This window comes from Ovis canadensis, chromosome 7 (assembly GCF_042477335.2).
Source record: "Ovis canadensis isolate MfBH-ARS-UI-01 breed Bighorn chromosome 7, ARS-UI_OviCan_v2, whole genome shotgun sequence".
In the NCBI taxonomy this organism is placed as follows: Eukaryota; Metazoa; Chordata; class Mammalia; order Artiodactyla; family Bovidae; genus Ovis; species Ovis canadensis.
In genome coordinates this window covers 57,775,063-57,788,772 of record NC_091251.1, presented here as the reverse complement: position 1 = coordinate 57,788,772, position 13,710 = coordinate 57,775,063, and the positions used below count along the sequence as shown (strand labels likewise).

Sequence of the window (13,710 nt, the reverse complement as noted above, 5' to 3'; positions counted from 1 at the left end):
TCCTATTTTTATTTTGTTAGTTTAAGTTGCCCATTAGCTGCAGTGGTTACCGACTGAATAGCATTCAGGGTCCTGCCAAAGGTACAGACCAGTTATCACCCGGCAGAAAAATGGTTTTGGATCTGGCACTGGAGTCAGATAAGCATGGGTTTAAGTCTTGTTTTTGCACCTTATTGTAACATCTCCTTATGGAATTATCTCGTGTCTCTCTCTGTCTCTCTCTGTCTCTCTCTCTTTTTTCCATTTATAAAAACAAGGGTAATTCAATTTTAAGACCTAGCGTAAAGGTGTAGTAATCCAAACAGTGTGATATTGATGAAAGGTTAGACACACAATTCAGTGGAATAGAACAGAATCCATAAGTAGACCCACACAAATATGGTCAACTGATTGTCAACAAAATTACAAAAGCAATTCAAATCAAGAAGGATGGCATTTTATTTTTTTTTATTATATTTTTTTAACTTTCTTTTTTTTAATTTTACTTTATTTTACTTTACAATACTGTATTGGTTTTAATCCGCCACGGGTGTACATGAGTTCCCAATCCTGAACCCCCCTCCCCACTCCCTCCCCATACCATCTCTCTGGGTCATCCCAGTGCACCAGCCCCAAGCATCCTGTATCCTGCATTGAACCTAGACTAGTGATTCGTTTCTTACATGATATTATACATGTTTCAATGCCATTCTCCCAAATCATCCCACCCTCTCCCTCTCCCACAGAGTCCAAAAGTCCGTTCTATACATCTGCGTCTCTTTTGCTGTCTCGCATTCAGGGTTATCATTATCATCTTCCTAAATTCCATATATATGCATTAGTATACTGTATTGGTGTTTTTCTTTCTGGCTTACTTCACTCTGTATAATCAGCTCCAGTTTCATCCACCTCATTAGAACTGATTCAAATGTATTCCTTTTAATGACTGAGTAATACTCCATTGTGTATATGTACCACAGCTTTCTTATCCATTCATCTGCTGATGGACATCTAGGTTGCTTCCATGTCCTGGCTATTATAAACAGTGCTGTGATGAACATTGGGGTACACATGTCTCTTTCAGTTCTGGTTTCCTTGGTGTGTATGCCCAGCAGTGGGATTGCTGGGTCATAAGGCAGTTCTATTTCCAGTTTTTTTAAGGAATCTCCACACTGTTCTCCATAGTGGCTGTACTAGTTTGCATTCCCACCAACAGTGTAAGAGGGTTCCCTTTTCTCCACACCCCCTCCAGCATTTATTGCTTGTAGACTTTTGGATCGCAGCCATTCTGACTGGTGTGAAATGGTACCTCATTGTGGTCTTGACTTGCATTTCTCTGATAATGAGTGATGTTGAGCATCTTTTCATGTGTTTGTTAGCCAGAAGGATGGCATTTTAAAAGGTAATGGAATAATTAGACCTCCATATATCCCCCCCAAACCAGTCCATTCTAAAGGAGATCAGTCCTGGGTGTTCTTTGGAAGGACTGATGCTAAAGCTGAAACTCCAAAACTTTGGCCACCTCATGTGAAGAGTTGACTCATTGGAAAAGACCCTGATGCTGGGAGGGATTGGGGGCAGGAGGAGAAGGGGATGACAGAGGATGAGATAGCTGGATGGCATCACAGACTCAATGGACATGAGTTTGGGTGAACTCCAGGAGTTGGTGATGCTACAGTTCATGGTGTCGCAAAGAGTCACGTGACTGAGCAACTGAACTGAACTGATATTCCCCCTGCCATTAAAATCTGGATCAAAAAAGGTAATGGAATAATTAGACCTCCATATATCCCCCCCCATTAAAATCTGGATCCATATTTCTCACCTTATTAAAGGAATTAACTCAGAATGGACCATACCTTTCTAAAATATATCCATGGCTTGACCTAAACAGTGACTGCCCAGGAAGAACTGCCCAGGGAGAACCCTTGCCAATGAAGAAAAAATTCTGGGCTGTGTCTTAAGTTCTTGGAAGAATAGAAACACATATAAAATCATCTAAGAATCTCTGGTTCCTATTGATGTTAACAAAGAAAATAGCTCTTTTAAAGAGTGATTTTGTTATAGCTTCTAGGAACTGGTCAATCAGGTAGAAATGAAAGGAAAGAAGAGGTTTGAAAATCATAAGGCACAGTTTACAATGTGACTATTTTAAAATATACAGAATAGTCCAAACTACATAAAGGCTGTCCAAAATAGCCTGGCTGAGATCATCCTATTCCTGATGGGCTGCTAGTGAAGGATATTGACTTCAGTGTTAACAGGAGCTCTTTGCTATTTGCAACTTCGTTATGACTTCTTTCTTGTGAGTATATGGCCACACTTTTCTTGCTGCTGCTGCTAAGTCACTTCAGTCGTGTCTGACTCTGTGCGACCCCGTAGATGGCAGCCCACCAGGCTCCCCCGTCCCTGGGATTCTCCAGACAAAAACACTGGAGTGGGTTGCCATTTCCTTCTCCAATGCATGAAAGTGAAAAGTGAAAGGGAAGTCGCTCAGTCGTGTCCGACTCTTCACGACCCCATGGACCACAGCCTACCAGGCTCCTCTGTCCATGGGATTTTCCAGCAAGAGTACTGGAGTGGGGTGCCGTCACCTTCTCCGATGCTTTTCTTAAGAGAGCTATCAGTACTTTTAAGGTTAAATCAGTGAATAAATAATGAGAAGCAAGGTGTGGATTCTCATTCTCTCTTCCCTGTGATTTATTTTTGGTTTAGAGCCTTGTGAAAGAGCTCTCACGGGGACCGCAGCCTTTATAGTGAATTAATTGTAGTCCTGTCGAGCCCACAAAACATCATTGGGTAAATTTCTGTTGATCTTACAAAACACAACCCAAAACACTCTTCCTGTTTCTGTCTCAGAGCTGTGACTGAGAGCATCAACCAGCTCATCACACTGTGCACGCAGCAAGCTCCTGGCCAGAAGGAATGTGATAACGCCCTGCGGGAACTCGAGGTGGGTCCCTGGAAAGGCTGCTGAGGATTTAAGAGCATGTGTCTGTCTGTCCTTTCCCTCCAGGGTCAGATTCTCCTTGATTGCCTTTTATCTTTCCTAGGAAATTTTTGGGGCCAAAGTTCTAATCTTGAATTCCATCCATCTAGTGGGATGGAATTCAAGAAAAATTAGATTTGGTGAGGTTATCACCCCTGCTTCTGTATTTCCTCTAACAGTTGTTTTTTTTAAGAGAGTCTTTATTTCAAACAGGAAGAGGCCTCTGGTATTGAATGGAGGCTGAGAATGAGTAATTTCTACCTAAAAAGTTTGAGAGTAATTTTTCTAGGGCTTTTGGGAGAAGCTAGGATAGAGTACTTTTTGAGTAAAAATGGTCTTCTTGTACATTTGATTTTGTAGCATGTAAAGGATACATTAGAGAAAACCCAAGAATAACACTTATTACTATGAAGGTGGCCGTGAGGCCCCTGGTGGCCCAGAACACGGGGGGCGGGAGGTGCTAATCAATTTATATTCATACTTAGGGTTTATTTTTCACGGTAAATTTATTTATGCCCGTAGAGTATATGTGGGTAAAAATAAAATCAGTGTGCCCACTTGTGCGTAAAGCAGTCTTAACCAATTCAGGTTGTATTGTTTATCTCAGTAGATGTGGCTTGGTCATACCCTATGTACCTTTAGTTTTCTGAAATAGGAATACTTACCATGTGAGAGAGGGTAGGCTAGGGGTGGAGAGGAGAGTTAATTGCACCTTCTGAAGGGCCTGACTGAAACCCAGGTTGTGGATCAGGCCACTGATGCAGCTGAAATTCCTCCCAGGAATGTGTGTAATGAGCGATTGTGATCAGAATTCTGTGATAATTGGTATTTTTTGTTGTTTCCCTTGTTCTAAGGCTGGGTTGCTTTTTAAGTCATGTTCTCCTTTGTAGACTGTTAAGGGGATGTTGGACAATCCCAATGAACCCGTCAGTGACCTCTCCTACTTTGACTGCATCGAGAGTGTGATGGAAAATTCCAAGGTGAGCCTGACTTTGCTGTTAGCATCCCTCCGCACTGTGGGCAAGAATCATGCTTTGTGTGCACAGGCCTGGGGATGCCCATGTCTTAAAAGGCTCGTGGTGCCTTTGCCCGGGTGTTTCTCAAACCTAGCCATGCATCGCAATCACCTGGGGGTCTTGTTGAACACAGATTGCTAGGCCACACCCACACCCCTAAGTTTCTGATTCAGTACCTCCCAAAATGGGCGAGATTGTGCATTTCTGACCAGTTCCCAGGTCTGGCCACGTGGTCCAGGAGCCACACTCTGAGAACCACTGCTTATACCCTCTCAGGGATGAGTCTTACTGTGAATCTAAGCATGTATGTCCATCACCTGGGACTGCATGCTGGCGAAAGCCTATCAACGACCGTATACCAGACTGTCCTGTGTGTTCCTGTTACCATCCGTTTATGGCATGTGTTCTCAAGGGACATGAAAATTTGTGGGGGTTTTGGGGGTGCAAGCAGTGAAAATATCCAAGATAATACAATGGTTTGTATCCTCCCTTCTCCAAATCTTAACCTTGCTCAACAAATTCTGATTTCTTAGTATCTAATTTAATATGCGTGGCAATTGGAGGGAGGGTAGTCTAAAAAGTCTTCTTAGCAGAGCAGTAATAATAATATTTTAAAAGTTTAAAAAAAAAAAGATTGAGAAACACTGACCTTTGGTAGTAACACCAGTGTTTTTGAGAATGTCTCAGGACCAGGTGAAACGAAATGCAAGTCAGCTGAATGGATATTGAGCAGTTGCCATTTGGCTTTGTACGTGGAGTGTTCCTGCGCGTTGGTTTATGTCACGTTTACGTTAGCTCTGGGGAGACAGCAGAGCTCCCCTGATGGCTCAGTGGTAAGAACTTGCCTGCCAATGCGAAGATGCAGTTCAACCCCTGGGTCGGGAAGATCCCCTGGAAAAGGAAATGGTAACCCACTCCAGTGTTCTTGCCTGGGAAATCCCCTGGACAGAGGAGCCTGGTGGGCTACAGTCCATGCGGTCGCAAAAGAGCCCAACCTGTCATAGCGATGGAACAACAGCAAGCCTGCAATGAGAATGGCTCGGGCTCTCCTGCTTGGAGAGACAGCTGTATTGATGGTGTCAGGAGGGCTTACTTCAAGCTGGGCTAAGACTAGAGTTTGCTTTGTCCAGCATCCTTTATGGTACTATGGATTGTCTAAACGGAGGCTGCACGTGTTTCCCACACTTGGATCCAAAGAAACTGTTCTTCTTAAAGAGGGGTGCAGGGAGAAGGAAAGGAAAATACCGTATATAAAAATACCCACCAACTGCTTTGCAAGTCCTTATGTAAACTGGATTATTTTGTATATCTAGGCAACTTCAGGGAATTTCTTTCTTTCCCCATCCAAGATGGCATCGTGACAAACAAAGAGCTCTGTGTTGTGCTCTAGACGTGAATTTGATAGTCTCCCTAAAGCGTCCCTTGCACATCCTTCAGTTCTACCATCTGTGACCCTGGAAAGTAACACCTGCCTTCCTGGGACCTGAGGAGACTATAGAAGACACAGCCCCAGATACGGGGCAGACACCCTGCCTCTGCCCCTGTGACCTTCTGTCTCCCCTTGTGCAGGGTGCTTGACCTCCCTGGGTTGGATTCTGAATACTAAAATCCCTTTTGACTATTATTTTCAAGACCTCTGAAAAAAGAATATACCCATGATTTTCAAAGTAGAGGGAAATACTTTAAGAATTTAGCCTTAAAAATTTTTTTAGCCTTAGTTTCAGACTATCTTCCTCTTTACATGTACACTCCTTAAAGATATATTTAGATTTTACTGTCAATAAATAAATGAAGGGACGGGTGTGTTTTCTACTTTCTGGGTGTGTCTTCATCTACAGCTCGGCAGATATGTGTGATTTTGTGTGATGGTCAGTTTAGACCATTTGCCCATAGGATGCCCTGTATAGATTTTACTTTAGTGATTGGTGTATATTAACTGTACCTCCTTGAGATATAGATAACTTTTAGATGAAAGCTTCATACTTTCATTATGTACTTCTCTTTAATGAGATAGAAGCGATATAATTATCTTGAATCTCTTCTTACTGCATATAAAGGAAAATAATGCAAATATTATAAATAAAACATCCTTGAGTATGCAAGTTGGAAGGGTAGCCCCTTTACCTCATGGTCTGAAGGAATGCTGGTCACAGTATCACTGGTGATGTGTTTTGCAGGTTCTGGGAGAGTCGATGGCAGGGATTTCGCAGAATGCCAAAACCGGGGACCTCCCTGCCTTTGGGGAGTGTGTGGGGATTGCGTCCAAGGCTCTCTGTGGGCTGACGGAGGCTGCAGCCCAGGTAAGGGACTGGTCCCCATGCCCCATGATGTAGGCCTTCCAGCCCATCCTGTGCCTGGTCCACGAGGGAGGCGCGGGGGCCTTCAGCCCCAACTCCGACCACCACCACTTAAACCATAGAAACCGTGGTGGCTCTTTTGCTTCCTGAGCATTTAGGCAAAATATCAGCCAGTTACCCCCAGGAAGAGCCCAGACTGGAGAGGACCCTGAATACTATAAAGCCAACATAAGGGTTCAGAGGCCAGCTTTTTAAAAAAAAATTTTTAAGGTCATAGTTGCAGATAAGTTGTTTAGGGTCGGGGGAGATGGGTACTACATAATTCAAATTCCCTCTGAGGCTTTAGAGTTGCAAAAATCTTAGTCACGCTCTTTTTTAGAATCAGAGGGAAAAAAAATTAGATGCCATCACTCAGAGACATGATCAGGCATGTTCCTGGCTCGTCTTTGAAGGTCCTGTGCATTTCCAATAATTACTGGGCTCATGTCACTGAACTTTCAAAAATGTCAGCATTTACCTTGAAGGATTTATCATCTGACAGTTACCTCAAGCCAGGAAGATGGTGTTGAACCAAAGAAAAACATCCCTAGTTTGGGGAGTGAAATTGCCTCCCTCCTATTCTGCTCCTCGTATCTCAGGGGAAATGAGCTGAGGTTAAAATGCCCCCTCACAGATTCATCTCTTCCCTGTTATTTGGCTAACACACTCAAAGCATTTGAAGAAGAGACCTCTCTTCTAGCCTCTTGTCCTGTTGGAGACTAAATATTACCTTTATTTTGTTTCCCTGAACCGTCTTACTCATTCTTACTTACTGTTCGAAAAAATTGGCCAAAACACTAAGATACGTTAGACTATGAGATGAGAAGCCCTCGTGTAGGGCAGGTTCCAGGGTTGGCTTACCCAGCAATTCCACGCCATCAGTCTACACCCAGTTGTTTTTTTCCCTCTCCCGTCTGCCAGCTAAAGAGAAAGCTTCATGCTGAGCCTGGGCCTCCTCAGTCATAAGGTGGCTGCCAGAGCACCCAGGGCTACATGCACCCTTCGTCATGTTCCCCTGGAAGAGCTTCTCGAAGAACAAGGAGACTTTGTTCCCCAAAGCCCATAGCAGACTCCTGCCGGCACTTCCCTGGCCCAAGCGAGCATCAGCTTGTCTGCCCCTAAACTCTTACTGATGAGGTGACTCTGACCGCCTGGCACTGGGAGTGCCTGAGAATGACTGCTGCAGGCACACTGTGGGTCCAGGGTCCCCCGCAGGCTTATCTAGGTGCACACAGAGCCTGAGCTGTGGCCTTCTTCCTCCCTCCCAGGCTGCTTACCTGGTCGGCATCTCTGATCCAAACAGCCAGGCAGGCCACCAGGGCCTTGTGGATCCCATCCAGTTTGCCAGGGCCAACCAGGCTATCCAGATGGCGTGCCAGAACCTGGTGGATCCCGGCAGCAGCCCATCACAGGTAACCTTGGGCAGGGGAAGGGGGTGAGGAATATGAGGTCTATGCATCCTTGAGCTCTTGGAGGTGGGTGGTAGGAGACTGGGAGGATGAAGATTACTGCTTTTTCAGAGCTTGCAAGGCCAGCCAGATAATGACTTAGAGGATTATGGCAAAATATGATGAAGGTGAATACAGGTAGGTGCTTTGGAATGGAGTGCTGGAAGGCAGTCACAGTGGTGTAATCACAGCGAGATTCATCAGGAGGCTCACAGTTCCATTCATCAGTTCCGGGGAGATACATGGAGGGCTTGTTCTGTGCTCAGCACTGAGGGTCACCATGAGTAAGACCCAATATGCTGGAATGATTGGGGTATGATGACCATGCCAGGATTGTCAGTGGTTTCTCTGAGGGGCTGTCAGGGGTCACTTCCTGGAAATAGTGGTGCTGAGCCAGGCCCCAAAGCTGAGTCAGAACCTGCAGTGCAAAAAGAGCCATAGAGACATTTGAGAACTAGGTAGAATTTTGCAACTTTCTGTGATATTTCTGATACCCAAGTGGCATGGATCAGATTCAGTAATTCCAGTGTGCTAAGTTGCTTCAGTCTTATCCAACTCTGTGCGACCTGTGCCCTCCTCCAGGGGATCTTCCTGACCCAGGGATCGAACCTGCATCTCTTATGTCTCCTGCATTGGCAGGCAGGTTCTTTACCACTAGCGCCACCTGGTAAGCCCAGTAATTCCAGCAGTATGTACTATAAGGAACAAGAGTGGCCTATATGGGCCAGCAGAGGCAGCTCATGAGGGGCTCGTCCATGCTTGACCCTGGGACCAGTATCCTTGAGGCAAGAGAAGGACCCCAGTAAAGGAGATAATACAGGGACCACCTGGACCCCAACTAGCATCAGTGTACCTGAGATGCCTCACCTGTCCAGTTAAGGCCAAAGAGTGTTACCAGCCTCAGCAAAGTGGATCAGGCAGATTCAGAAAAGCAGTTGAGGTGGAGCCTGCAAAATTCTTGAGCCAGACCCCTTCATAAGGCGCCTACAGCCTGCCTGGGGTTGGGGGTGACACACAGCTGCACATAACTGTTAAGCACTTGAAATGTAACTGGTCCAAACCATGATGGGCTGTAAGTATAAAATACAGACCGATTTCAAAGACTTAGTATGATAAAGGATTAAAATGTTTAATCTTCTTAAATTGATTACATGGTGAAATATCTGAGGTTTAATTAAATATGTCATTTAAAGTAACCTCCCTTGTTTCTGTACTTATTTTAATGTGGCTACTAGAAATTTTAAAATTAGGTATGTGGTTTGCACTATATTTCTGTTGGGTAACCCCAACCTAGGCCCTGGGCTATATCCCTCCTGGCTAGAGGTTGCAAAGCATACTGACAGCCTCTCCTCTAAGACCACCTGGAGCCCAGCCCATTCCCATCACCACAGCAGCACCAGCTTTCTTTTTCTTTGTTTCTTCTTTCTACCTTAATAATTCTCGCCCTCCCCTTTCTTGGTGAGACTCTGGGGGTAGCAGAGCTAGAGACATGGGTTTTAGTTACAGCAGCCCTAGATGTGTGAGTTGGGGGAATCCAGGGCTGGGGACCTGGGTGGACTTCTTTTGAACTGATCCCCTCTGCACTGAAGTGTGGGGGACCCCCAACCTAGTCCCTGCGTTGTAGGTTTTGTCCGCTGCCACGATTGTCGCCAAGCACACCTCAGCCCTGTGCAACGCCTGCCGCATCGCCTCATCCAAGACAGGCAACCCCGTGGCCAAGAGGCACTTTGTCCAGTCCGCCAAGGAGGTCGCCAACAGCACCGCCAACCTGGTGAAGACCATAAAGGTAGGTCACTGAGCTAAGACCTCAGGAATCTTTGTAACACCTGCTGCAGGTGAGAAAGAGGTATGGCAGTGAAGCTCGGCTCCTAGACTTGCTTCTAGTGAGGGGCAACTTCTCATTTGTTCTCGTGATTTCAGTCACTGAGGAGGAGTTCACTGGTGATGGACATAGTTTTTAGGAAAAACCAACAGCCTTGGTCTCTACGAACCTTCTGCATAGTGTGTAGGGAGGGGTAAGCTATGTGTTTGTGGAGGGGGACAGTTTTGAGGGGCCTTACCATGATTGTTACATATCTCTGGACTAAGAGATAAGGTGGAAGAAGAAGGGAATGGGAAATTGCTGGGAAAATCTCTTTCATCTTTAAAAAAAAAAATCTATTCTAGCCTATGATATCTCTTCCATTTTTAGTTGTTTAAATATTTTCAGTGGAGCATCAACTTCTTAAAATAGAATGTCCCGTGTCAATAACAAGTTCATCTTTGTGATCGAGGTCATAAACAGGTGCGGGGGTGGGAGTGGCAGGTCAGGGTGCCCTGTGAGGAGGCACTTGCCGTAACTGGGCTGTAGTGTTTGTATCTGGGCAGTCAGACTGTAAACCTGGCCTGCCCTACGTGGGACACCAAGCAGAGAGCAAGCAGCTGACCAGGTGGGGAGACAGCCACCGTCTAGACAGTTGACCCCAGGCAAAGAGCCTCCAAAGGAGACTGTCATAGAGGCAAGCTGCCAGTTCTGTGCAAACCAGACCTGCCGGAGGGAGGGGTGTCAGAGGGCTTGACTTTACTGAAGGGTTTTCACAGTCGTGGAGGTGAGGTGAGCTGCTTTGTTGCTCGGCAAGTCCTGGAGGAGCGGGGCTCCCCTACCACCTATTCCCTCCTGAGGATATGATACCACCCTCCTCGTTCCTGCACTGTGCCTGCATGCCAAGTCGCTTCAGTTGTGTCCAACTCTGCGACCCTATGGACTCTAGCCCACCAGACCCCTCTGTCCACAAAGCCAATTTAATCTTGTGGAGAAACTAGTCAGCAGGCTGGGCCAAGCAGAAGCCAAGGAGAGACTGTGCAGCTGTTTAAACAGCCTTTTTAAAAAGTAAAAGGCACCTATTTGAAGATATAATAGGATCGATTGAAGATGAATAAATAAATTAAAGTTCATGCCCAGGTGCCCCCAGGATCCTGGTGGCAGCTCACTTTAATGAGCATCAAGATCCATAGTATTAGAAATGAAGAAAGCTTACATTTTTTAATATTTAATTTGAGCAAGGCCTGTTCCATATTTTGTATAGATCTCTCATTCAGGCCACACAGCCAACTACCCTGTGCTCATCATCCCCATCTTTACAGGATGTTAAGTACCTTTCCTGGGGTGACTCAGCTAGTAAGGAGGGGATTGGAATTCAAACCCAGATCCCCTGCTCTTTCCAAACCTGCTCTCACTCTTGGCCTGCAGAGTGCATACCATGGAGAGACTAACCCCTCTCACCAGCCTGGGAAGAAATCCCTGGGTGTGTTTAGAGTGCTTGTGTGCAAGTTTGGGGAGATGCAGGGGTGGAAGACAGCTGTAGAATTGAAAAGTAGTGACATCATAGTTCGTTGCCATGTAATTTACTTACTTCAGTTAAACTTGACCATTTTCTGATTGTTTCGATTGTCAAAAAACAGGCTGTATTTAGATGGGCCAAGGAAGGGAAAAGGTAAGAAACTCTTCTTTACAAATTCTGCTGCTGCTGCTAAGTCGCTTCAGTCATGTCCGACTCTGTGCAACCCCATAGACGGCAGCCCACCAGGCTCCCCCGTCCCTGGGATTCTCCAGACAAGAACACTGGAGTGGCTTGCCATTTCCTTCTCCAGTCCATGAAATTGAAAAGTGAAAGTGAAGTCACTCAGCCACCTTTCTTTGCTGCCCCGTTACTCGGTTTTCAGTCCTGACCTGTCTCCTTTAAGATCTCGTCTCCTCTTCAGATTCTGCTCACAGTGGCAAACCCTCTTTGTAGCTCCCTATAGCCAGTGAGCTCTTGGGATGGCCTGAAAGCTAGGCCTGTGCATGCAGGCTCCTGTAACGTGGGGGAGATTGAGGCCTCCTCGCCCGCCAGTACCCCAGGGATCAGTAGCAGTGCAGGAGGCATAGAAATGACCCACTCACCCCTCAGCTTGCTGAAGTGAGCTTGGCTTTTCGATTCCCATCAGGGGGCAGGCTTTGCTGAAGAAAATAAACTTTGCTTTTAATTTACTAATAGGAAAATGGTGAAGGTCCTTTCAGTGCAGCATACCATACTACATATCGAATAGATTTCCTGAGTTAAGGAGCGGTTAAGAATTCTGCCAAATAGCAGAACAAATAAATATTTAATTCTCTAAATGCCTGAAATGGCTGCCATCAAGGCTGCATTTTGCTCTAAGCTCTGTACTTCTTAATCAACCTTATTTTTCCCTTTAAATCACAAGGGTACGCCTAAGCACCACACCTTTCTAGTCCTGAAGAAAGGGGGGAACCTCCCCCTTCCCGGAGGGGCATTGGAGAGCAGGGAGCAGATTACATCGCAGTGGGTTATCAGCACCCATTAGAATGTCTGCCTCCAGGAATCATAAATCTCTACTGATGGCATTCTTTGTGATCCCAAAGCATGGCTCAGAAAGAATAAATGTGTGCACCCTCCTGACCAGGCCCTGCTCTCGATGCCGGCCAAGTTGGAAGCACTCGGACCCCTAACCGTGGGTGCCATCTACCTGCTTGTCCCCACATGCACCCGTGCCGGCTTCTCCCTTCCGTCAGCTTCTTACTTAGCCTCAAATCAGATGTGGGGAATGGAATGTTATTTTAAATGTGCAGTCACTCAGGTTTGGATGCCAAGTAGAAGTTGTGCAAGAACGGCTTCTGTTGCTCTGAGAAGCCGGAGCCCAGCCTTGCATTTCACAGCAGAGTTGAAGCTCAGGGTTTTGCCATGAAGTGCTTCCTGGGCGTCCAAAAGATACCAGGTCCAGCTCTCACTAACCAGTTTAAACTCGGTTGTAAGTATGCTTTCTTGATCATCCTTTCGTTTGAATTGGTAAAGTGGGTTTCTTGAGATAAAAAGGAGGGAGAAAAAAACCTCTTGGGCTTCTTATGCCTTTTCTTGTTGCCTTTTCTAAGGTCAGTAGGAGGGAAGAGAGCCAGGGGTCTTGGATTCTGGTTTGAGGCATGAGCTTAGCCTCACATGTCACTTTCTAGGTGTTAGTTTTGTCACCTGGAACATTGGAGCTTTGGGATTAAGTGATCTTTCAGATCGCTTCTAGAGCTTCCCTGGTGGCTGAGCAATGAAGAATCTGCCTGCAATGCAGGAGACCCGAGTTCAATCCCTGGGTTGGGAAGATCCCCTGGAGGAGGGCATGGCAACCTACTCCAGTACTCTTGCCTGCAGAATTCCATGGACAGAGGATCCTGGTGGGCTACAGTCCATGGGGTCGCACAGAGTCGAGCACAACTGAAGCAACTAAGCAGCAGCAGCAAGATCCCTTCTAATCCTTGAAATCCATGAAGCCTTGGTTCTGTTGCACATGCAGAAATGATTTCTCCCCCATCTCTGTGAGATTTTGCTAAATAAGAAAATTCAGAGTTGCTGGCCCAGGGTGGAGAGTGCCCTTCTCCTGGTGGGGACTGCACATTTGGCTCAGTGGAGCTGTTGTTATGGCTGGGGTGCTAGTCATTACGTGACGTGGAATGTCTCTATGAAAACTGTCATGCCTGCCTAAAATTTACCTGTAGCCAGATCTAAGTATTCAGTTTACTGGGGAGTCTCAGCCATCCCCAGAAATAACTGAAATAACTGAACTGAAAATAACTGAAATAACTCTCCATGAAAACTGAAATAACTCTCCATGTAAACAAACCATACTTTCTGACACTTGGTGCTTTTCCCTCTTAAAAATGAACAACAGTGCTGGATTGGAGCTTGACATTCTAGTCCACAGTCCATACTATTCAGGGTCCTGCCCTTGACCTGCAATGGGCCACATGATTTATGATTTTAGGGCCCATGCTCAAAAAAAAAAAAACTTTTCATCATCCTGTTGATTCAGTTGATGAAACTGCACAATTAGAAAAACCGTTCCTTGGAATTTACCTGGGGTAATCATCTCGACATTTTTCATAAGTTCACCTAAAGTTTGGTGACATGATCAGAAAT

General features: G+C 45.8%; 1 protein-coding gene across 13 annotated transcripts in view; it reads left to right on the top strand.

Moving 5' to 3' along the window:
- The window catches only part of TLN2 (talin 2), a 494,903-nt gene that overhangs the window by 390,687 nt on the left and 90,506 nt on the right, over window positions 1-13,710 (top strand). For all 13 annotated transcript variants that reach the window (XM_069596307.1, XM_069596312.1, XM_069596310.1 and 10 more), the window contains 5 exons: window positions 2,839-2,932; window positions 3,859-3,948; window positions 6,162-6,284; window positions 7,589-7,732; window positions 9,393-9,554. In XM_069596307.1, the coding sequence (XP_069452408.1) occupies window positions 2,839-2,932; window positions 3,859-3,948; window positions 6,162-6,284; window positions 7,589-7,732; window positions 9,393-9,554 (613 nt within the window). The remainder of the gene's footprint in view (window positions 1-2,838; window positions 2,933-3,858; window positions 3,949-6,161; window positions 6,285-7,588; window positions 7,733-9,392; window positions 9,555-13,710) is intronic.